The 24,608-nt window shown below is 53.6% G+C and overlaps 2 protein-coding genes across 2 annotated transcripts in view; one reads left to right on the top strand and one right to left on the bottom strand.

The window, feature by feature from the left end:
* The window catches only part of WNT2B (Wnt family member 2B), a 46,364-nt gene extending 27,821 nt beyond the window's left edge, over window positions 1-18,543 (top strand). Inside the window, exons 3-5 of the mRNA XM_005303545.5 lie at window positions 4,530-4,807; window positions 7,864-8,128; window positions 17,490-18,543. Coding sequence (XP_005303602.2) covers window positions 4,530-4,807; window positions 7,864-8,128; window positions 17,490-17,719 — 773 coding nt within the window. The 3' untranslated portion in view covers window positions 17,720-18,543. The remainder of the gene's footprint in view (window positions 1-4,529; window positions 4,808-7,863; window positions 8,129-17,489) is intronic.
* ST7L (suppression of tumorigenicity 7 like) overlaps window positions 9,883-24,608 on the bottom strand; it is a 59,639-nt gene continuing 44,913 nt past the window's right edge. The window contains exon 15 of the mRNA XM_065591443.1: window positions 9,883-10,201. Coding sequence (XP_065447515.1) covers window positions 10,058-10,201 — 144 coding nt within the window. The 3' untranslated portion in view covers window positions 9,883-10,057. The remainder of the gene's footprint in view (window positions 10,202-24,608) is intronic.

Here is a 24,608-nt window from a genome sequence, read left to right as displayed (position 1 = left end):
AATTTGCATCCTGCATGCCACAGAGACCATGCTGCACTGATCAGATACTGTAGCTCCTACCTCCATGGAAATGACAATAACCAAGGTTAGAGTGTCCACAATGCCCCCCAGCCGCCATTAGCAGTCCAAGTCCAGGGGACCCCAAAAGGCTCATTTCTTTTAGGGTAAGAGTTCCCAGCCTGTTGGGTACACTTTGTACCAGAAAGATGCAGGCATCTCCTGGGAGTAGAGGAAAGTGTTTGCTAGGCAGAAGGGCAGGTTGGCACTCAGCTACTCTGAGGAAAAGGAAGAGCAAGGAGGAAGAGGGAGAGGGAGAGGGGTGTGGCTCAGTGGAGCCACAAAACTGCCCAACAGAGCAACAAGACCCAGCTCAGAAAAGTTTGAGCAAACAATACCAAGACTTACTTTAAATAAAGGCCACTAACAGCAATGAATACCTTTAATACTGTCAATCAAGCAGAGCTAGGCTCCTCTAGGTGACTCTTCCTCCAGCAGCCATGAAGAACTGGCTTGCAGTTGCCAGTTTTATAGAGGGCTTTCTCACCCAGAACCCTTTGCAGGGAAGGGAAGTCCCGCCCCTGTTTCTCTGGGTGATTGACACCCCATCCAGCCAATCACCTCTCTTTTTCTCACTCCTGGTTCTGCAAAACTTTCACCCCTTCACAAGGGGTTCTGACACCCAGTGCTCTCTGGACGGAGTGTTTTTAGTTCATGTGTGATCAATTGTGAATGAGGCTGGAACCAGAATGATCTAGCAACAAGATAGATGATCCTGTCCTTTCCCACCCTGCCTGCCCACGTGCTCTCCCTTGGGTAGGAGGCAGAGGCACTGGCACCTCCACTGCACATCAGGGACTGGCTAGGAGGCAAGGAGGAAGGAGCTAGCTAGACGGAGAAAGATCCCAGTGCGGGTTACTGGAGGGAAGCTGTCTGGGTGGGAGGAGACAAAGGGGGAGCACTGTCGGCTGCAGCCTGCAGGAGAGATGGGGCTGGGGAACTGCCCCAGCCCCTGACTCAGGCACACTTGCTGCTGGGTCAGCGCCTTCCTGTCCCTGCAGAGCCAAGGGCAGAGGCAGGGGTTAAACCTGTTGGAGTTATGGGCCCCCCACAATCAGATGCAACCAATGGCTTTAAGCTCCTGCTCCCCGAATATGACAGAGGCCAGAGACCTCTGGCCTTCATCCCTGCCCACCCAGACGTTCAGACTGCAAAGCCTGTGACACCTGGAACTCCCTACGCTGAGTCCAGGGGCATCCCCCATAGCCCCAGTGCCTCCCCTGGGGCCTGGCACACGACAGCCTGGTGGGTAGAGGAGTCGCCCACCCTCTGGGATGTCCCACCTCTACCCCTGAGCCAGCAAACAGCGAGCAGCAGTTCCTGCCCTGGCAGCCCCGGGGACCCCCCCAGGCTGCGTAAGCTGAGGCAGCAAGTGTGCAGGAGCAGGGAGCCTACGTGGTGGCTGGAGCTGTATGTGTGACACTGGGCTGGGCACACACCCTGCCGTGCCAGGTCACCGTGCATGGGGCATTCACCCTTTCCCGGGCACCTCTGATCACCGTCCGCAGAGCAGGCGTCCTGTCTAGGACGCCAGTCCTCTTCCTGCCTGCTACACAGCGCCAGCGGCTGGTGCTGGGGTGTGGACTGCTCGCTGCTGGCCAGCAAGGGGTTCAGAAGGCCTGTGGCCCGTCGGGTAGGGCTGGATGGACAACTCTGATGTAGAGGCCCTGGGCAGCCTGGAGCTTTGGTTCATAGGTTGAGAGCAGAGAGATTGTGACCCTCTGTCCCCGAGCCCCCACGCACCCATGTTTGTTGGGAGAGCCAGCGAGGATGGAGAGCCGACAGGAGAGCTCCCAGCTTTGGTACCTGTCCCCCAGCCCTGGCCAGGTACCCAGAGAACTCTGTTCTTTGAGGCTGTGTTTGACAGGGTCCCTCCTCAGTGAACCGCTGCATGGTTTTGATTTGCAGCTGCTTTTACAACTTATAAAACCAGCTGTGAACTCAAACCAGAACCATAGAATACCAGGTGGCGTCCCGTGCTGCTTGGGGCGTCCTGCAGCCTGCCCATTCGCAGCTCCGGCAGGCTGGGATTGTAAGCGCTTCCCAGCACCGGAGGGGGAGATCAAAAGCTGGCTGCTGTCACTGCCCGAGAGGGAAGGGCTCCTCTGCTCTGGCTGCAGCCATGGGAGGAGAGGGAATGGCGGGGCAGATTGAGGTGTGAGGAGCTGGGAACTCAGCTAGAGATTTGAATATATGTACAGTCAATGTCCTGCAGAACGCCACGCTCTCCAGCCAGGGCAGGCACCCCAGGCGTGCCTGCAGAATTACCCCGAAAGGCACGACAGTTGGTGTCTTTTCTAGCTAAACCTCAATCTTCTATCCCATGTTGCCATGATACACCCCCCGCCTTCCATCAGCTCCGCTCTCTGGCCTTTGTCCCTTCCCAGTAGGGCCCAGCCCTTGTGCTTTCAGTCTGCCGCCTCGAGGGCAGTTCCCCTCTCAGCACCCTAACGCCCTTGGGTCTCTCCTCCATCACGCTGGCCATGGCATCCCTCTCGGGGGCTGGACTGTGCCCCCAGGTTCCACTTCGAGCTCATGCTTCCCAAGCTCGGCTTTGTGAGGCGAGGGATCTGCCGCCGGGAGGAGAGCTCTGTGCAGGGACCTGCTGGAACCTGGCTCTGCTTTGTTCTTCCATGGGACTCCTATCTGCCGACAGGCCGCCCCCTTTATCTCCCTGTTCCTTCTAGGGGCCTTAGACTCTCACCTCACCAGATGGCAGCTCTAGTTCAAGCACATTCCGAACAGGACCTCAAGCTCTATGTTCATCAGAGCCGCCCACCACCCATTGTCATCCCCGGGAGCTCCCTCTCTCAGAGCCCAGTGACACTGCTCCTGTGGTGCTCAGGGCCTCTGGGGAACTGTCCAGCAAAGGAGCTCTGAACAGGCTGGTGCAAGGGCTGAGTACTGACCAGCAAGGCTTCTGGATAGCCCCCGGGGGGCATCTCCCGTCTCCTCCAACTCCTCCAGCAGAGGAAAAAGTAAGCTCCATTACGCTTAGCAATGCTGACCACCGCTCGCCCAAAGCCCACCGTGCAGCACCGCTGCATTGCTTCCCGGACTAGTTCACACCCACCCACCCCGTTAACAGCCTGCCCTTTGGGCCCACGTCCCCTGGTTGCTTTTTAACGTGGTTACAAAATGAACGGGGGGCAGAATGATCCGCTGGAGTTCTTCAGTCAGGCCGCAGGAGGGTCTTGGGGCCTGCAGAGCACAGTGGCCTGTGGATCAGCTATCCCAGCATGTTAGCCCACACCCAGAGTCCTTCGGAGGGGTAACACACGGTGGTTATTTGTTTTTCAGTAGCTGCTACAGGGCCAGTAAGATAGTGGGAGGCCTTTGTGCTGGGCACTAAAAGACAGGCCCTGCCCCACCGGGCTTTCAGGAAACATGACACGAGACAACAGGTGACTCCCACAAATGAAAAGGGTGGCGGGGGCCCAGGTAAACTGTCCTAATTACCAAGCCGCCAAGATCCCAGCCAGGCAGGGGGTGGGCTGGCATGTGATGGGCAGGCATCCCGGCACAGCGAGCAGTGAGGGGGCTATAGGGTTGCCAACTCTCCAGGATTGTCCTGGAAACTCCAGGAATTAAAGATGAATCTTTAATTAACAATTATGTCATGTGATGAAACCTCCAGGAATACATCCAACCTAAATTGGGAACCCTAGGGGGCTAACCTGGGAGCTGTGCAGCTGTTTGTCGGGACCATGGGCGGAAGCATTACGGCACTTGAGGGAGACATGGAGGTCGGGCGATAAAGGCCAGCGCTGCCAGGCTGCCAGTTCCTCCCTCCCAGTGCAGTCGTCACCCCCTCGTTAGCAACTACCGGGCTCTGCACGGCCCCGGCCCCCGGCTCATGCCATGCATTGCTCTTGCTGGGCAGTGTGATGGGGGACGAAGCGCAAGCACTGCTAGCCAGCCCCCCGCGTGAGGTGCCCCACTCACGCTGTTTGGGCTCGCAAACCAGCCGTGACCCTAGCAGTCCAAAGCCGGGCTAGTGCCAGGTCAGCTCCAGGCCCTAGCGCCCGAGCATGGCTGTGAGGCAGACAGGGCAGGCGTGAGTAGTGCCAGCCAGCTGCCTCTGAGCTAGGCTGCCTCGTGCGGTGGGAAGATGGAGGCCGAGCAGTGCCCACCTGGCTGTGGGATGAGCAGACGGGCGGAGTTGGGAGGAACTGGTGGCCCCCAGCCCTGTGAGTCTGTTTAGCCGGGTTCAGTTGAGGCCCTGCCTTTTCCCAGCCGGAGTCCCCGGCCTGTGGCCTTGGCCGCTTTGACGCCCGTGGGCTCAGTGCATAGAGCAGGGGGGCAGAATGAGGAGGCAGGTGCTGCGGGGCCCTGTTGGAGGGGCCTTGGGGCAGCCAAGCACAGCCATGCTTTATACCTGGGGATGTCTCTGAGGTTTCCTGCTCTCATGAGGCTGCCTATGCCCGGGCCCGGTGCACACCCTCAGGCCTGTCCCTCGCTCCCCCCGGCAGGCAGCAGAGAGGCAGCCTTCGTCTACGCCATCTCCTCGGCCGGGGTCGTCTACGCCATCACCCGGGCCTGCAGCCAAGGGGAGCTGAAAGCCTGCAGCTGCGACCCCCTGAAGCGCGGCCGTTCCAAGGACGAGCGAGGGGAGTTCGACTGGGGCGGCTGCAGCGACAACATCCACTACGGGATCAAGTTCGCCAAGGCCTTTGTGGACGCCAAGGAGAAGAAGGTGAAGGACGCCCGGGCGCTGATGAACCTGCACAACAACCGCTGCGGAAGGACGGTGAGTACCAGGGTCCAGGCCCGGGCCAGCACCAGAGCCCGGCGACTGCAGCCGGCCCAGGCCACCACCCTGGTCCAGTCCACCACCCTGGGCCAGTTTGCAGCCTGAATTCCTACCCTGCAGGGCCCCTCTGCACCCAGCCTGGTGCCCAGTAGCCAGGCTGTTGCTGAGCTGTGGGCACAGATGTTCACACCCCCCTCGGGCCGAGCACCTAGGGACAGCATGGGGCACAGGAACTGAGCAGCCGCTGTGCCAGGCCCCTTGCTGCAGCCCCAGTTGGCCACTGGAGCCTGGCAGGAAAGCAGCTTTCCTCCCCAGCCGGGCGCTCCGGGATGAGATGGCTGCCGGCTGATTCCCAGCCAGAGGCACTAACTCTCCAGTGAGGGGGACCCCGATCCAGCCCACACCCTCCCCCACCAGCAGGAATGCCCTCGCCTGCCTGGACTTCCCGCCCTGGCAGTTTGCAGCACAGCAGTGCTAGTTTGTGGCGGGGGGGAGGGGGGAGGGAAGGGGGCTGGGAACAGCACATCCAGCCTCCAGGGCACAACAGGGCCCCTGTGTTTGGGGTGATTCCCCATTTAACTGGGTCTCTCTCAGAGGCATCCAGACTGGGGGTGCCCTCCCCACCCCCCCTTGCTGAACTGCTTGCTTCCAAGCTCTTCTCTGCAGCAAAGAGCCCAAGCTCCTGCACCAGCAGCTAGTGCCGGGTCCCTGCAGACTCCGGGGAGCAGATGGACCCTGTGGGCCACCAGGGCCTGCAGCCCTCCCTGCAGTCCCACTGGCCTCAGGGAAGGCAGAGCCCCATATGACATTCCCCAGGGTATAATCTGGACTGCTGAATAGCTGTGTCTCCTATCACACTGCTTTACTGGGGAGCATCCCCTCCTGGCCAGTTCACACACAGCCTCCAGCATATCCCTTGCTCCCAGCTGCACACTACTGAGTGCTACTAGCTGGCCACTCATAAATGACTCAGCAGAAGACCACCGACAGATTCCTGGTCCCAGCCTTGTCCCCCAGAAATGTGCGTCTTGTCCAGCTCAGCACACGGCTGAACAATGCAAGCTCATAGAAAGTCCGTCATTTCATCAATGGAACATGAAATGCACCAACCTTGTGATCCCAAATGGAGTTTCCTACACACTTTAATCCAAGCACACTGGTTAAGATTAAACAATAAAATAAGTTTATTAACTACAGAAAGATAGATTTCAGAGTAGCAGCTGTGTTAGTCTGTATCCGCAGAAAGAACAGGAGTACTTGTGGCACCTTAGAGACTAACGAATTTATTCGAGCATAAGCTTTCGTGGGCTACAGCTCACTTCATCGGATGCATGTAGTGGAAAATACAGTAGGAAGATATATATATACACAGAGAACATGAAACAATGGGTGTTACCATACATACTATAAGGAGAGTGATCAGTTAAGGTGAGCTATTATCAGCAGGAGAGAAAAAGAACTGTTTGTAGTGGTAATGAAAATGGCCCATTTCCAGCAATTGACAAGAAGATGTGAGGAACTGTGTGTGTGAGGGGAGGGAGCGGGGAATAAGCATGGGGAAATAGATTGTAAGTGATTACAAGTGATGATGCATCAAAGTCAGGATTGGTTACAAAAGAAATAAGAGTAAAACGCCCGCTAATACCTAATTTCACAAGCTAAGTGAACTGAAAAGCAAAAGGTTTTGTCTTGCCATACATTTACAGCAGTCTGTACTGGCTGAAAACTGCTCTCCCACTTCAATGATGCTTTCCTTGTCTTTTGAGCATTGCAGCTGCCGTGAGCAGTGATGGGGGAGAGAGGTGATTTGAGGCCACTGTCTCTCATTCTTACACCACTCTCCCCTCTGAGGATTACCCCCAGCTGGGTGCAGGTGACACGTAGTGTCTTGTGGATGTGAGCATTGAGCAGTCCCTGTGATGAAATGTAGATTTCTCTTTCACATCTTCCCATTGCTGGAGAATGGTCGCTTAACTAAGTGATAACCCAGGTGACTGTGTTGATACGTGTCTGGGTGTGCTAGTGTCTCTGAAGAACTGGTTTAGGTCTGCCTGTCTAACTTTGGAACATGTTACAGCAATGTTATACAGCAGAAACTTGTAACTTTACATACACGGTTGATGCACACATTTTACCAGGACGATAATGTTCAGCAGATTACAACGTTTCAAATGATACCTCACCAGGCAGACTTTGTACAACATTTATCCTAGTCTTGTAAAAGTGGTGAACATCCGTCACACCCCATTAGCACTGAAGTCGGGCCTGTGTCTATGTCCCCTTCTGGACAGAGCTAACCCCTGACCTGTCCCCAGCCATGAGCTCAGTTTTATAAATGGCCTGATGCTGAAAGCTCCCTTCTCTCAATCAGTCTTATCGCTCCTCCCACATCCATTCCAGGATAAACGGCCACAGGGCAAGACAACTAGCAGTAGCACAGACCTGCTTTCAACTGAAGCTTTGTCTACACTGGCAAGTGAACGACAAAACAGAGGTTAAAAAAAACCTCACACCCGAAAGTCAAAAGTTTTGCCGACGACAAGCGCCGGTGCAAACACACTAACACCGCTTGTGGGGGGTGGAAGTTTTTTGTCAGCACAAACAGCCGCTACGCTATGCACCTTTTAGCGGCATGGCTGTAGCGACAGCTGTGTCGCTGAAAACTGCATTGTGTAGACATAGCCTGAGATGTGTCCTGTGCATAAATCATGCCTGTGGCCTTTTGGTGTCAGAGCTGTTGCAAGGGGAGAGAGGTTTGTGGCATGGCAGAGGCCTTCTGCCTTCAATCCCTGCTGCTCAGCGGCTCCCTGGGGTGATCAGGGGGCTTCAAGAAAGCCAGTCTTGCGTGATTTTCCAAAGCCTCCCTTTGGCTCTTCTGAGAAGAAAGCTCACAGAACTCCCTGCCTCTTCCCATTAGCTATCACCATCCCACGTGGGCATGAAACAGCGAGCAACTCCAGGAGGCTGAGTGTCCATGGCTGGGATCTGACCGACGTGAGTGCAACGGGCTGGCTCGGCCCTACCTTTTCCTCATGGCCTCTTTTCTCTTATAGGCTGTCAAGCGATTCCTGAAGCTGGAGTGTAAATGCCATGGAGTCAGTGGCTCCTGCACCCTAAGGACTTGTTGGTTGGCAATGTCAGATTTTCGGAAAACTGGGGATTACCTTAGGAAGAAATACAATGGGGCCATCCAGGTGACAATGAACCAGGATGGCACCGGCTTCACCGTGGCCAACAAGAACTTCAGGAAACCCACCAAAACAGACCTGGTGTACTTTGAGAACTCTCCTGATTACTGTGTGATGGACAAGTCGGCAGGTAAGAACCTGCCCCAACAGCTGTCTGCATGGCCGGTGCGGCGGGCAATCTAGCAAAACATCTCCCACCCCCCTTGCCAGGCCTGCAGCCTCCCACTAACCCACAGGAGGACTCCCACAACCCATATTAAAGAGCAACTCACCCCTTGGACTCAGCCCAATTGTTGAATTTAGGCAGCGCAGGCCTATCTCACCTGGTTAGCACTTAGAGAAACCAGGTGGGTGAGGTGTTGTCTTTTATTGGACCAACTTCTGTTCTGAGACAAACTTTTGAGCCACAGAGAGCTCTTCTTTAGCCCAGAACTGTCTCCCCAGCAGAAGTTGGTCCAATAAAAGATATGACCTCCCCCACCTTGTCTCTCTAATATCCTGGGACTAACACGCCTACAGCCGCACTGCAGTTACTGCTTGGCATTTAGCTTGCACGTGTAGAGGGCTGCCTAGCAGAGAGTGAAGTTTGAATGCCTGCAGCTGGGGCTGGGGCTGCACCAGCAAGGCAGAATGTAGGGTAACCTCCAGCATACGCTGTGCGTTCTCTGCTGTTCCATTGCTTTGTGGGACATGTCTAGGTTTCAGAGCCATATTTATTCCCTTCTCTCCGCCCTCAAAAGGCCCCACAAAACAGCCCCTGAGGGGGTTTACTGTGGAATTTCTCATGACAAGAAACAAATTAAAATAAAAAGCCCAACAGCATCTTCCCAACCAGCAAAGTCCGTGATTGTGAAAGTGCAACTTGCAGAACGCTACCACTTGGGCAGTCTGAGCAGCAAGGGATTATGGGAGCTGCAGTAGGTAGCAGGAAGGACATGAAGGGGGCTGGTTCTGTGCTGCACGCCTGGGAAATCAGAGGTGACTCAGGCAAGGGGGCAGGGGAGGCTCAGTCGGATGTGAATCCTGTAGCCATCCAAGCGCACAAACGTCCAGGTGTGAAAAAATGGTGAGTGGCAGTTGTCAGGCTGCTGCTGGGAAGGAGTCAGAAGAACCCCCCGCCGGCAGCCCAGCTCTGGGAACACCCCAGCCATTTGCAAGCCTGCTTGTTGCTGTGCGTCACTCAGCACCGAGCGAGGGGCTGGTGGCTACTTCTCCTCTGGGGCTTTCAGCCGAATATACTAATCAGCTCGGAGTCCCAACAGCCAGAGGAGGAGCCAACCCACTGGAGTTCGCCTTACTGGCCTCAGGAAACTCCTGTCAAACGTCCCAGTGCCTTTCCCCAAGTTCTGCCACCCTCCCACCACCAGGGCCCTTCACAGCACAGGGCCCAGCTCTAAGCAGCGTGGGTTTGATCTGGTTACACTCTGACCCCATATGCTCAAATGGTAGGAAAGAAGGTGCATTGAGGGCCTAGGAATATCAGGGAATCATCCCCCAGTATTACCAGGCAGCCGCTGCCGCCCACACCTGCCCTCCAAGTTATCAGCATGGTCCCTGGGCAGCAGCCAGCACTAGAAGTGAGCAAGGGGCAGAAATTCTGCTAGGATAGAGATTTGCATTGCACCGGTTTCTCCAGAATTTCACCTGCCCCAGTTCTGGGTGTATGTGACTGGAGACTCCTCTCTAAACCCTAGCCCTTTCTTGGACACACTGCTCCACAGGGCCGGCTCCAGGCACCAGCTTGTCAAGCAGGTGCTTGGGGCGGCCACTCCGGAGAGGGGCAGCACGTCCAGCTATTCGGCGGCAATTCGGCGGACGGTCCCTCACTCCGGCTCGGAGCGAAGGACCTCCCGCCGAATTGCCGCCGCAGATCGCGATCGCGGCTTTTTTTTTTTTTTTTTTTTTTTGGCTGCTTGGGGCGGCCAAAACCCTGGAGCCGGCCCTGCTGCTCCAGCACGCAGCCATGCAGGGTGTGCACGAGCTGTTACTGCAGGCTTTTGAGTCACTGCAGCTACACTGCATGGGCTTGGGGTGACGTGCAGAGAAGTCCAAGTTGCTGTTATTCAGCTTCTGCAGAGAAAGCCCCGGTCTTCTGTGTGACGGTTCTGGCCACCAGGTCAAACAGCCCTGCATTGCCATCGGTTTCCCTGGCAACAGGCACAGCTCCCTGGACCCAGCAGTGCAGCCACGGTACCCAGGCAATCTGTGAGGCAGGAAAATAGCAATGAACAAACGGTTTCTACACTTAAACAAGCCACTCACCCCACATTTATTCTATGCATCAGCAGCACAGAGGTATTTCTACCTTCTAGAAGTCCCACCCGTCCCCTTCCACCTCAGCCACCCCATCATACACATACGCAGACCCATGGCTGGTCTCTGCCCCAGGTGGAGGGAGCCTAGCCGTACCTACCACCGTGTTGCAATCAAGCCAGCAGAGGGCGCGTACGCCAGCGGCAAACTGGATGAACTGACAGGGCAGAAGTAGCTCATGACCAGTTCGTTGCTGCCTTTGGCACCAGGCAACCCCATGGAGCAGCACGGTGGTTTCAGTAAATACCATGCACCCTCCTCCTGATCAAAGACGTGCTCCAAACAATCAACCAAACACACAATAAACCAACCACAAACTTTGTCACCCTTGTGCAGGGGCGGCTCTATGTATTTTGCCGCCCCAAGCACGGCAGGCAGGCTGCCTTCGGCAGCATGCCTGCGGGAGGTCCATCGATCCTGCAGCTTCGGTATCCCCGTCGCCGAATTACCGCCGAAGCCGCGGGACCGGCGGGCCTCCCGCAGGCATGCCACCGAAGGCTCCCTGACTTCCACCCCCCCACGGCTTGCCGCCCCAGGCACGTGCTTGGGGCGTTGGTGCCTGGAGCCGCCCCTGCCCTTGTGTAACCTTCAGAGCCAGCCAGGGCCACTTCAGACATGCCTGTACAGTTAAACTCACAAAGAGGAACAAAAGAATCATCAAGCCAGGCCCAGGGCATATTCAGACCTGACTTACTCACTCTCACACACACACACACACACACACACACACACACACACACACACACACTCACACTTCAGACAGGTTAATATTAAAAATTTTAAATTGTCAGTAGGGAAAAAACTTAAATTTTGTTGAACAATTTTTTTCACCATTTGGGGGGTTTTGAGCAGTTGGTCTGAATTTTTAATTTGTGAAAAAATTCTAAAAAAACAGCAAAATAATTCAAAAGCGTTTCACAACTACTCGTTTTCCAACTAGTTCTAATAAGCACTAACAACATAGCAAATTAAAACCAAATAGCCACATGGTTTATTAATCACGCAACTGGAATTCCATTGCGATTGCAGCCATGCACTGCAGGGCCCTGCGGCTGGACTTGGCGGGTGCATCTACACTGCAGCTGGGAGCAAGACTCCCGGCCCCAGATGACAGACACACACAAGCACTCGAGTTAGCTTGCTAAAAATAGCAGTGTGGACGTTATGGCCCAGGCTGGAGCTCAGGCTCTCCAGCCCGCCCTCATCCCTAGGTGTCAGAGTCCCAGCTCCAGGCCGAGCCGCGGCTGTCTACACAGCTGTCTTTACAGTGCTAGCCCAAGTCTGTGGAGTTGGGGCAGGAGGCTTGCTGCCACAGGCTCCAAAATGCTGTGCAGACAATCTGCCAAGCTGGGCTGCAAGGCTCACCCCCAACTACAGCGTAGACATGCCCTGACGTCCTGGCCAGGCCGTGAACTGTGAAGTCAGTCAGAAAACAGACTCAAATGAGTCGAATTTTCAGTCTTGCTTTTTTGGGAGGGTTTGTTGAAAATGTGTCCCAAAAACTGAGTACTAAATCCACACACAGCACTAGTGTAACACCAACAGACCCCCCAGTTGTTGTCAGGCGGGACTGAACCTGGGACCTCTGGAGCTTAGTGCATGAGCTAAAAGCCAATTGGCTGTTACTATACAGCAGTCTCATTTTATCTCTGTCTTGGTGCCACTGGATGGGACAGAACACCCCACCCAGGTGTGTGGGTTACACGATCACCTTCCATCAGAGCCTCACAAAGCACTTTGCACTGTACAAACAGCAACCTGCATAGCAGGAAGTGACGAGAGCTGGTCAGGAAAGAATTCCCTCTTCTCCCCCAGAGGGAGAGGGTTTTGATAAATAAATGAAAACCCCAATTCTAACACATTTTCACTTTAACACCCCAAAGTTTGTTTTTTTCCCCCCAATGAAAACATGAACATTTGTCAAAAATAAGTTTTAAATGAAAAACTAACCATTCTTTTTGACAAAATTTCAACCCCCTCTAGTAAGTATTACCCTGTGTTACTGAAGGGGGAATTGAAGCAGAGAAGTGAAGTAACTTCACCTAGAACTTGCTCAAGGTCTCGCAGTGAATCAGAGGACAGAACTGGAAACCCAGGAGTCATCTCAGTTCTTCGCTCTTCCCACTAGACCATGCTGCATCCACCACTAGAATCATAGACTTTAAGGTCAGAAGGGACCATCATGATCATCTAGTCTGACCTCCTGCACATTGCAGGCCACAGAACCTCGCCCACTCCTGAAATATCCCCTAACCTCTGGCTGAGTTACTGAAGTCCTCAAATCATGGTTTAAAGATTTCAAGTTACAGAGAATTCACCATTTACACTAGTTTAAATCTGCAAGTTTAAACCAGTCCTATCTAAACTCTGTCTCCATTTCAGCTGCTGGGAGTCAGCCTGTCTGACTGACCCTTACACTGGGGTTAATCCAGAGTAACCCCATTCATTTGCACCAGGGCACAGCTGAGCAGAATCTTCCAAAGTGAGCTTCAGTCACTCAAAGTCTCCCTTACCTACCTGAACCATTGCATAGGGTTACCATATTTTAATTTTTAAAAAGGAGGACACTCCATGGGGCCCCGGCCCCGCCCCAACTCTGCCCCTTCCCTGCCCCAACTCCGCCCCCTCCCCTGAACGCTCCGCCCCCTGCTCCCCCCCCCTCCCCTGCTTCCCGCGAATCAAATGTTCGCGGGAAGCCTGAAACAGGGAGGCAGCAGGTAAGCTGGGGCGGGATGCGGCGCGGCACGGCTCAGTCCGGCCCCCCTGGCCGAGTGGCTCCCTTCGGCGGCCGGCCGGCCCAGGCCAAGAGGCTCTGGCCCCGGCGTCTCCTGCCCGGCTGGGGCCCCGGCCCCCGGCCAAGTGCCCGCACCCCTGGCCGAGCACCGCGCCGGCCCCCGGCCAAGTGCCCGCGCTCCCGGCCCCCGGCCCAGCACCGCGCTGGCCCCGCGCCCCCGGCCCCAGCCGAGCACCGCGCCAACCCCGGCCCCCGGCCAAGTGCTCGCGCCCCCGGCCCAGCACCGCGCCGGCCCCGCGCCCCCCGCCCCAGCCGAGCACCGCGCCGACCCCGGTCCCGGCCCCGGCCCCCGGCCAAGTGCCCGCGCCCCCGGCCCGGCCCCTGGGGCGGCCCAGCACCACGCCGGCCCCGCACCGCCACGCCCTACCTCCCTATTTTCCCGGACATGTCCGGCTTTTGGGGATTTCCCCCCGGACGGGGATTTGAGGCCCAAAAAGCCGGACATGTCCGGGAAAATCCGGACGTATGGTAACCCTACCATTGCAGAGAGCAATGAACAAACTTTACATGGGGTTTTCAGAGCAGCAGCAGGCCACGGTCCTTTTTTTTTTTTTCTTTTTTGCACGACCAGAGAAGCCTGGACTTCCAGGCGGTGTGGGGTAAGAGCAGCCGTGCCAGTTCACTGGCAGCTGCACCGGCTCTGCAAAGGCCGTTAGCCCTGCAGAGGGCCTCACAACTGGAGGGAGACATTTCCGCTTCTAAATAGGGATTGGCCAGGGCCACTTAACTGGACACTCAAGCCAGCTGTCTCCTGCCCAGCTGTCTGCCAAGTACAGGTCCCAGGTCCAGTAGCTTCCTGCTGTGTATAAACCTTTGCTCCTAGTACTTGGCCTCTCCAGCCGTCATACAGGATAATTAAACCACAAGTGAAGGGAATTTGACACACGCTAGTGGGGAGAGCTCTCTGCATACCTGCCTCAAGGGAGGGCTGGCTGCGTGTTCCATCCAGCTCAGAGTAACTCACCCCAGGGGAGACAGGGCCAGGCACAGGGAGAGAGCAAACCCAGGGAATGCAGAGCCAAACTGCGAAGACGAGAGGGAGGTGCGGGGGGGATATACCTGGCCTGTACCTGGCCTAGAGAACAGATTAGTGCACGGACAGAAGGTGGGGTGGGGAAGGAAGATCAGCAAAGCTAAGGGGATGTTTAATAGGAGAGTTTCAGCCATTTTAGGAGGTTGCTTCCAAATCTCCACCTCTCACACACTAGGAGCTGCCGTGAGGGTCTGGCTGATGGGCCAGTGCAGCCGGAAGGCTCTGGGCTAGGAAAGGCAGCTTGGAAATCACCCCAAGCATGCAGCGCTTTCCAAAGGAGCAGCAGAGAGCACGAACAGGGCCGGCCCTGGTTGTGCATACAGAACGCACAGATAGAAGTGCGAGGACGGTCCCCAGGGCAGCAAGAGGGGCAAAGGTAGCAGTGACAGAAATGATTCAAGAATTGGGGAGTAGCTCGGAGGAGAAAGTCACATCCAGCCCCCCTGAAGGGGCCCAGCCAGAGGGTCCCCTCCGTGGAGCGGCACCATGCCCAGCTTGCTGTCTCAGGAGCGGCGGCCTGGAAAGCGTGTGCTGGTCCCGGCTCAGGGCCACGGGAGCCTGTGCGCGTGGGCTGTTCATCAGATTCAACCTCTGTAGCCTCTTCCTCCCTAGGGACCCAAAGAGCATTAAACACACGAACCCCTGCAGCACCCGCGGGCCTGGTCCTTTCCCGCTGTACTGGTGGGGAGGCAGCGGCAGAATGAATGCCGTGGCAGAGCTGAGAGCCCAGGAGTCCTCTAAACCCTGGGCCTGCTATTTTATATGCCTCTCCCCGCAGACTCTCTCTGCTCCTCCCTCACACCAGCTGGCAAGGCACACAGGCAGGAGGATTCCAGCAGAACAGACAAGTCTGCGTTACCGCCTTTGCTGGATACTAGAAATCACTGAGCACGAGTTAGAAAAAACGGTTACTCACCTTCTCGTAACTGTTGTTCTTCGAGATGTGTTGTTCATGTCCATTCCAAGCAGGTGTGTGCGGGCTGCGGGCTGGCGTGCACGCGGCGCGCACACACCTGCTTGGAATGGACATGAACAATCACTCGAAGAAGAACCGCTCTGCTACCACCACTCTCCCGGTGCTACCTGCTTCCCTAGGCCTGGCATGAGCAGTACAGAGTCCCCGAAGCCAGCCGGCTGAATCTGGCCTGTCGTGCTGTGAAGCCAGGGTCACCCGGGGTGGGGCAAGTGGGTCAATTTGCCCCAGGCCCTGGGCCCCACAGGGGCCCCCACAAGAATATAGTATTCTATAGTATTGCAACTTTTTTTTATGGAAGGGGCCCCCAAAATTGCTTTGCCCTGGGCCACCTGAATCCTCTGGGCAGCCCTGTGTGAAGCTGATGAGCAGCGCAGACACTGATGCTAGGATGGGCACAGCCTGCAGCTCCAGAGGGGATTCAGCAGTGCCCAATGTCCAGACACCTGGCGAGCATTCGCTGCTGAAACCAGGAGCACGGGGCTGGTGTAGATACACACTTCCATCAGGTTCGTTAAACTGACACGAGCTCCTGCCAGGGCAGAAGTGGCTTCAACTTTTCTGGCTTGAGCTGGTTTAGGCAAAAGCAAGATCAGCCATTTCTAAACCGGTTCACGTGTCAGACAGAGGTGAAAGGGGGCCGGTTTGTGTCTAGACAACCCCTGAACTGGATCCAAGGGAGAGGCCAGAAGAAGAAAGAATTTACTCAGTGCATTGCCCCAATTCCCCAGAAACCCAAGGCCTGTCTGAATAAGGCGTGATCAGCAAGGCTGAAGGTCCCTGTCCCTCACCAGCTCGGTCCCTCAGCTATGGCTAGACAGCTCAGAGTGGCTGCTAGAGACCAAACTGGGGCCTCTTTCCCCTCAGAGACCTGACCTCAGCCAGGGCAGATCTGAACTCATCTGATACTAGACAGAAGATGTGACCTCAGGGCCCAGACCCCCCCACACCCTCCAACAGAAACCCCGCAGGAGAGGAAAGGCTCTCCATTGACACGGGCACTTGCACACAACACTGCCCCCAAAATGAGAATGCGAGGGGTTTGTGCTAGGAAAACTAGAGCCCAAGAATTCCAGGAACCGTACAGACCTAGGGAAGAGCATGCAGGTACGGTTTGGGACCTGAGCGACCCCTCGGCTCTCCCTGTGTTGTTTAAAGCATGCATTACTGGGTATTTCCCTGCTGCTGTTTAGGGGGCTTAGCTGATACCATTTATGTCCATGCAGGCAGAGGGCCTCATCTATGGGAACCAATTCCCCATTTCCCTGCGCCTGGTGCAGTCATTTACGCCAGTGGAGAGTGAGTGGGGAATGTTACCGTGCCAATGTGGCAGTGGTTCCCACCCACGTTGCACTGGTCTAATCATCAGCCTGAGGTGCTGGGCCACGGGGAATTGGGCCCCAATGACCCCTGAGCACTAGCCAGTAGATGCCATGCTTGTGCTTTTGTTTATGGGGCTATCACGGGATCAGGGACTTCAAAGCAGGTCACTTTGTATGACCAGGCTCCACCATGTGGGCCAGCGCTCAGAGCACCTCGGGGCAAAGCGTCTCTATTTCTGAACCCATCTGCCCTGTGAGTTCTGAGCCACAGGACACAAATGAAACATGGTTCAAGGATGTGGCCTGGTTGAAAATGTATACAGAAAATGGTGCTCTGCATTTCATAGAAAGACCTGGAGCTGTTGTGTAAGGATTCACGTCCTCTCTGGGCGAGGGAGCTGAATGCTAAGGCAGAAAGACAATTGGTCCATAGATCTATAAACATACTGCTGTTGACCCACAAGGCACAGTACGGTCCCTGCACCCAAGAACCTACCATGTAAAAACAGTAAATTAGGAGTTCATGCACTACTAAAACAGCATGTGTTTAAACTCAGTCTCTCCAACTTATATTGCAGTAGGGCCTAGTGGCCCCCCAATCCTGACCTGGTCCCACCATGTGAGGTGCTGTACAGACAGAGAACAAAACTGGCAGGCTCTGGCCCAAAGACCTTAAAGTCTAGATGGACAGTAGTTGGTTTCAGAGAGCCCCTGATAGCAATGCCTGGAAAATTGCCCCAAAAACTATACAAGGGGAACGAGATAAGTTCCCGGAGGATAGGTCCATCAATGGCTATTAGCCAGGATGGGCAGGGATGGTGTCCCTACCCTCTGATTGCCAGAAGCTGGGAATGGGTGACAGGGGATGGATCACTTGATGATGACCTGTTCTGTTCATTCCCTCTGGGGCATTGGCCACTGTTGGAAGACAGGATACTGGGCTAAATGGACCTTTGGTCTGACCCAGTAGGGCCGTTCTTATGTCACAATGGTGCGTTTTCATTCACAGCGAGATTGAGCGGGACAGTGTAATGAACCCTTGCTTCCTTCCTACAGGTTCCCTGGGGACGGCGGGTCGTGTGTGCAATAAGCTGTCCCGTGGGACCGACGGCTGCGAGGTCATGTGCTGTGGCCGGGGCTATGACACCACCCGCGTCACGCGTATCACCAAGTGCGAGTGCAAGTTCCACTGGTGCTGCGCTGTGCGCTGCAAGGAGTGCGAGGACACTGTTGACGTGCACACGTGTAAAGCACCGAAGCGGGCCGAGTGGTTAGACCAAACCTGAGGAGACAGGAACCAGAGAGGGAAAAAACAAACTCACGCACGACCCGTGCCCCATGGGCCATGGCATTCCGGGAGCTGTAGTTCAGCTGCATGGCTTTTATTTAATGAATTCTGCAAAGCACTAACGACAGGACTACATTTCCCAGGAGATACCGTGGACCCTTCCAACTGCTCAGCAAGTCTATCCCCTTCCCTCGAAGGAGTCTGCAATCATTGCTTAAACTGTGAAGCGTCTTCTGCCCATTGTCGTCTTGCAAAAGGTCAGCGCAGCTGCTTACGAACGTGAGACCGATCGTCGGAATGTGAGTGACGGATCCCTGCGTGTCCCTAAAGAATTTTCTTGCTATAAATTAAATTTCACCAGGAACAAAAATAAAAACCCAAAACCACCGTCACCAACCTAGAGCAAACTATGAAATCCTTGCAGAAAGCTCTCTCTCTTTGCTTTGTTTTTAGCGAGGCCCAAGGAAGGATGTTGCAAAGCCCTAAGGAAGCGCGATGGTCTCAAACAGACCCAGCACGTTAATGCACGGCTGCACTAGAGACAGGAGCTGACAAGAGCAACTCTTTGTAAGTGGACTTTTCTTCCACTCCTCAATGAAGAGGACAGGCAGAGTTGCAAATTGTCACCCAAAATCTGATTAACTACTAAAGGGGGGAAAAAGTCCAGAGAGAGAGAAAGAGAGCAAAGAGTCTGTGAAGAGACTGGTAGGTTTTAAAGTAAACTTATATAACAGTGGCTCTTTGTAAAACTCATTTGTATGTTGTGTATACGGCTTTATTATTTTAAGATAAAATTCATTATAAACCTATATCAGAAACCAACGCTCTTTGCTTTGTGCATTACTACACGTGTGACTGGGAGCGAGAGCTTCTCTTCACAGTCTCCAATACAGAGGCCGACCTGCTTCCCCACTCTGTTTAAAGCCTGTAGGCTGGCAGATGGTGCAGTCTTCCAGTGAGATTTCCACCACAACCCCCTGAAATGATCATTCTTGGCTTTCCATGAAGCTCGTCAGCATGCCAGACATGTCCCACCAGAACAGAACAGAACGGAAGTTCATGTCTCTACCGCTGGGTGCCTTATAGGCAGGCAGTTCTCTGTGTAAGCCACCTGACTGCACAGTGCTAGACTAAGTACTAGGTTAGCCTCCAGATCTTTGCTGAGTGGCTGAAACTTTATTATTGACCGAAATTCAAGTTGATAGAAAAAAATACTTGTTACCACCCCACACACACCACCCCTTGCCCCCCACCACCGCAAGTCCTAAATTAGGCCTGGTCTACACACAGAAATTGCACCAACTACCTACGTTTCTGAATGAGTATAGTTCAAGCCTTGGAGTGCAGAGAATTTGGTTTAAGGGTGCTTTACGTTGATTTGTTAGCCACTCTGAGCTGGTTTAAGACTTTCCTAACAAGCAGGTGGCACCAGTGTAACTAAACTGGTTCAGAAACCGATGTAGCTAACCCAATGTAATTTTGGCGTATAGACTGGCCCACCATTTGTGGTGTCCAACTCTCAAGAGTATGCACCGTTGCTTGGACAGTATTGTGCCTTAGGAGTTAACTGTAATTTAGTGTGTCCGATGCACATTCCCCTCCCCGCCTGGTGGGTTTACAGTAGTGTATTTATTTACTGGGATACAGATATAGTTTGTTTTTGTGTCATTTTATACAAGTCCTTTAAAGGCAATATATATGAAATGCCATGATACTGAATCAAATGGTTAAGGATGCCTCTAAACTCTCCTCCCCAAGTTTATTTCCCTATTTGCCCAGGGTGAGTCATGCTTGTTTGATGGCTGACTAAAGTGTGACTGGGTTTTCCATGCTCAATCATCCTGCTGAAGGGCAGGTGAGTAACCGGTATGCCTGAACCTGGACATTTTTATGCAAGTTTGCAAGGGTGTCATAAACCTAAAGCAACTGGAATGAAATCCAACTTCCCTGGAAACACGGCTCACTGGTTTCCATGGCAATGGACAATTCAACGTTTACATTTTTTTCCATCTGAAAAAAAAAAATTGGGGGGGTCCTTTCTGCACCTCTTTGTATTTCCACCACGCCTAAGAGAGCTGGGAAAACTCTCTGATGATTAGCCTCCTCTAGCACTAGGCAGTTAGAGATGCAGCCAGCAGAAGCGGGGCAGGGAGGGATTAAAGCAAAGGGATTTTTTTATGATTATTTTTAACCCATGCCTGTGCTGTTTCACGGCTCGGAATGAAGCTCCTGCTCTGGACTGTGATCTTACCCCGCTCTGCCTCGGGAGTTACTAGGCTGAAATGGGGGAACCAGCTTACCTAGACGCATCCCAGGAATCGAAACCGTCTGCTGGTGAGCCGAGCTGTGAATCCCTTCCTCTGCGTGGCAAGTTGGTGTGGGCTGCCCAGGAGTGGAAGGGGCTCCCCATCTGGCCCTTGCTGAATCCTTTTCATATAGACAAGGTAATGAGCTGAAACTTGAACTAGTCTTGTATGAAATGCAGTGGCAAAGGACTCGCCCCTCGGCCAGCCTAGAGGCCCAGAGCAGGGCCAGTGCAGCACTGGATGGGTTTGTGTGTGAACACGGACTAGAGGGGACATTTGATAACACTACAAGTTCAGCAGGGGCTGGTAACGCACTGCAGTTACAGACTGGTTTCCCTTTTGAACAGTGCTCATATTAGTTGTTAGAGGGCCCACCAGCAGCTCCCAGCCTCTCTCAGCTGATGCAAGGCTTTGGTTCAAGGTCAGGTTTGTTCATCTCAGAGGTTTTGGTGCCTCCCCTTGGGCTCTCCAAACCCCTCTGGGTTTCCGACCTTATGCAATTTGTTTCCTCTCCAAAGGGTGTTGGTGGAATTCCTGCAGGTGAAGGGGAGGTGAAGGGTTTGTACTCCACCCAGGGCATTTCAAAGCTGCTGTAGCAGACGTGTTCACCTGTGCAAGGTCTAATCTACCAGGAAGAGCGCCCCTCATTTATCTTCATTACGGCCCCGCCTGCCATCAATTTAAGACAAACTAAAAAAGAAAAAAAGAATTTTTGCAAGAAATCTGCCTCCCCTCCCCCTGGGTAATGCACACTGAATGGGCCAGAAAGGACCCCAGTGCCCTCAGTGTTGAAGAAAGGTTTCTTTCTCCCTGCAGACCTTTCGGGAGTGCTCCTCTGGCAGAAATACAACGTTGCGGGTTTACAGGTCCACCTGCTGAATGATAGGACATGTGCTGCACCTTCATCATTAACTGCCATTAAAGCCTTGGAATATTTCTTCTCCCTGAACGCGGGTGTTCAATATTTTAAAGCAATGGAGAAAAAAGTCTTGCACACCATCCAACAATGCTGGCAGGCTGCTTCAGCCACGGGGGTTTATTGGCTTTCCCTTCCTAGCTGCAAACCACACCAACTCTACAAGGTTAACCTTGGGAAAGCATCATTTCACGGTGTGACAGCAGCTGAAGGGGCAAGCCTCTCAAGCACTGGTAATTGTGGCCTTCCCCACCCCGGCACGATGGGGAATTAGAATGACACAGGGCAGTGGATTAAGGATGCCTGTTAGTAATTATTAAAGAAGCAGCTAGAGGCCCCAAGTGAGAGCAAGGCCCCATTGTGCTGAAGGCTGCACATATCTAGTGTGAGACAGTCTCTGCCCCAAAGAATGTATAGTCCTAAATAAACCAGGTAGACCAAGGATGAGAAAAAGGAAGTATTCTCCACGCTTCACAGGTGGGGAACTGAGACATACAGCGACTAAGTGACTTGCCCAGGGTCACACAGGAGGGGTCTGTGGCAGAGTTAGGAACTGAAGCCAGATCTCCTGAATCCCACTCCAGTGCATCACAAGACCACCCTGCCTTTTTGTTTAGTTTTTTAGGCAAAATCACAAGAGTCCAAATAAATGCAAATGAAACAATCCACCACTACCAATGTGCACTTCTCCTAGGGGAATTACTGGAAATAGATGAAGGGGAATGAGCAACCAGAGGCAAAATAATCATGATTTCGATAGGACATTACAGACAAAAGTCTCAATTCTGGCTCCAATAAGCTTACAGTGCATGTTAGACACGAGATGGGGGAGGTGGATTTTTGTGCAAAATGAGGGAGTGACTTGTGTGCACAAGGGGCAGATAGGGGATGTGTCACTCCTCCATGGGTGCTTACATCTGTTTAAACAGGGCAGGAGTGTGACCTCTGAGGGACTGGGAAAAGTCAGTCTGAGCTTTAACACACTCCCAATAAGGCAATAACAAGTTCCAGGTCATTTCGGATGAGCTGTGCCGGTTCTGTGAGAGGTGCTCACGGGGGAAGAGAGAGACTGAGCAGGCAGGTGTGTGAACCAGTGCTGGAATACGTCTAGGAGATCACGGAGGATGGGTGTTTGTGACTTGCACATAAGGCAGGAAATATTAAAGTTATCTTCTCCCTACAAGGGGCATCCTTAGCATGTGACAGACATTCATCAACCCGTACAGCACTGCGCAGGATTATCCCCGTCTTGCAGACAGCAAGGCCAAAGCAGACGAGTTAAGGGCCAAATCTTCAGAAACACTGAGGCAGCACAACCCCAGCTGAAGCCAGTGGGAGCGGCAGGTGCTTAACACCTTTGAAAACTGGGCCTTATGTGGCTTGCTTAAGGCCTCGGAGGGAGTCCAAGCAGGACTGCATGCACATCTCACACCTAGCAATGTAGAAATGTGTTCTTTTTTTTCCAGCCATGCATGGGATAAGGCACAGGGCAGACAGTGATGCCTGACACTTCCCTGGGTTTGAGTGGGTTGCTGGCATTAACAAAGGAGCTTGTATCAGCAACACTGAAATACATCCAAAGTAGCACAGACAAGGACAGTGGCCCAGTGGAGTTAGCAGAGGGCTCACTCCTGGCTCTGCAACCAACTTGCTGTGCAGCCTTGGAGAACTCCCTTTGCCTCTCCACCCGTCTGTGACCACACAGCGGCCACTGTGAGACAGCTAATGTTTGCCCCGTGTTCTCTCAGCAAAGAATTAGTCATTAAATATCTAGCACTTAGAAATAAGTTGGTTACATGGAATTACCTTCTCGTGCCTAATGTGGAGACTTTCCATTTGCAGGGCTAATGAAATTCAGACCTCCCTTGTGCTCTGCTACAAATGGGACCAACAAACTCCCCCTCCATTCACCACAAGCCCCCTTAGAAAGCAGATGTTTTCTATCTGTAAGAGCTTACTAAGGCTGGAGTCTTGTCAGAGGATACTCAATTCCACTCACTAACCTCTCTTAAGTGATCTGTGCTAAGTGTATGGAAAGCCCTCCATGGAAGATCATGTGCTAATCATCCTGAAATTCACCAAGGCCTGTCTGAACCAAAAGACAAGGAGCAGAATTAATTGCTTTATGGGTTTCTGAATGGATGGCTGTGAGGCTGAGATCTTGGACAGGACACATAGTGGGGCTGGGTAAGAGGTAGGATGCAGTGCTTAATTTGTGCTGGGGCTTGCCAGGGCTGAGTCCCGGCACCTCTGGGCCTGGCCGGTGACAGCCCTGGGACCGCTGGGCCTGGCCGGTCACAGCCCTGGCACCGCTGGGCTTGCTGCATCAGTTATTAATGTAAAAAACTTGCTTGAGCCTGGGCACCGCTTTCATTACAAATGAAGCACCGGTTGGATATATCCTACGCTTCCAAATGGATGTAAATTGAGTACGGGATTTTCCTCCTCAGAAGCCGTGCATGAGTGAGAGCCAGCACTGTGCCCTGACTACACAATGACCTGCTTTTCCTGGATAACATGGTGCTAGTTACAAGACATGGTTAAAGTCAGAAACAGGCACTTAAGGAGAGCCAGGGGACTGCTCCAATGTGCCCCAGCCCTGAAAGTGCCTCCTTGCTGCCATAGACCCACCAACAACTTGTACACTTAGCCAACAGCCCATGCTGTGCCCGTCTCCTGTGTGTGTGCATGGACACAAGGAGCTCTGCTGACATACACCTGCCAGCTGTCACCTTGAGAGGGGGTACGCACATGTGCTAGCCAAGCCGCCATGCTGCCCCACAGCAGGGACCACAGCGCCAAGCCCCAGGGTCAGATTTCTTGGGACATTTGTTGCATAACCTGTCGTGATCCACGTGGGAGGACTTTTTTGTTTTGTTTTGTTACAGCCTCCAAGTCCATTATTACTGAACATGAGAGGCTGCCCCAGAGAGCAGTGGAGGAGGGGGAAGGGCTGGATTACGGCCCTGGAATCTCAGCTGATGACTCAGGACAAGAGAACGCACTAGTCAGAGTCCGTTGTATGACTGATGATAGCCTACAGCGGGATTAGAGGGGAAATCTAGACAGCAGGGTGTTCCTGAGCCCAAGCTGTGGTTGCATACTTCAGAGGCTATCAAGAGCAGAGGAACACATCACTGGACAAAGCTCTAGGGCTAGAGCCAGGAATTCACCAAACAAACAAGGAGCCAAAGACTAAAGAGAAGAGACCCCCCACAGAGAGAGACATGAACCCCATGGAAACCGTCAATTGATACCATGAATTATGGTAGAGACAGTGTGTTACACAGCATCCTCAGGACACTGGCTCAGACAGGGTTCCTTAGATTTAAAAGGCCAGACTGAAGGGGAAGTGGCTCCGAGGGAGAGGCAAAGCTCAAAAGAGATGGGCAGCACTAGAGACAGCAACGCCCAGCTGCCAACCCATCGGCAGCAGCGCACACGGTGCCCTGACAGGGGAGGGAGGGAGGTTGGTGGCCAGAGGGGCGAAATGGGGACAGGGAAGCAGAGTGAATGGGTGGCAGGCCAGGTGGAGTGAGACTGTAGAGGATTCGAAGTGGGAGTGGGTTTCTGCTGCAATTGTCTATATAACCCCAGAGTGGAGGGTACAGGGGCGATTTTGTCCAAAGGCCGCTCACTCTACCCTGCAACCTGGGTAAAGAAGA

Source organism: Chrysemys picta, chromosome 4 (assembly GCF_011386835.1).
Source record: "Chrysemys picta bellii isolate R12L10 chromosome 4, ASM1138683v2, whole genome shotgun sequence".
NCBI classification, from domain to species: domain Eukaryota; kingdom Metazoa; phylum Chordata; order Testudines; family Emydidae; genus Chrysemys; species Chrysemys picta.
This window is presented reverse-complemented; position numbering and strand designations above follow the sequence as displayed.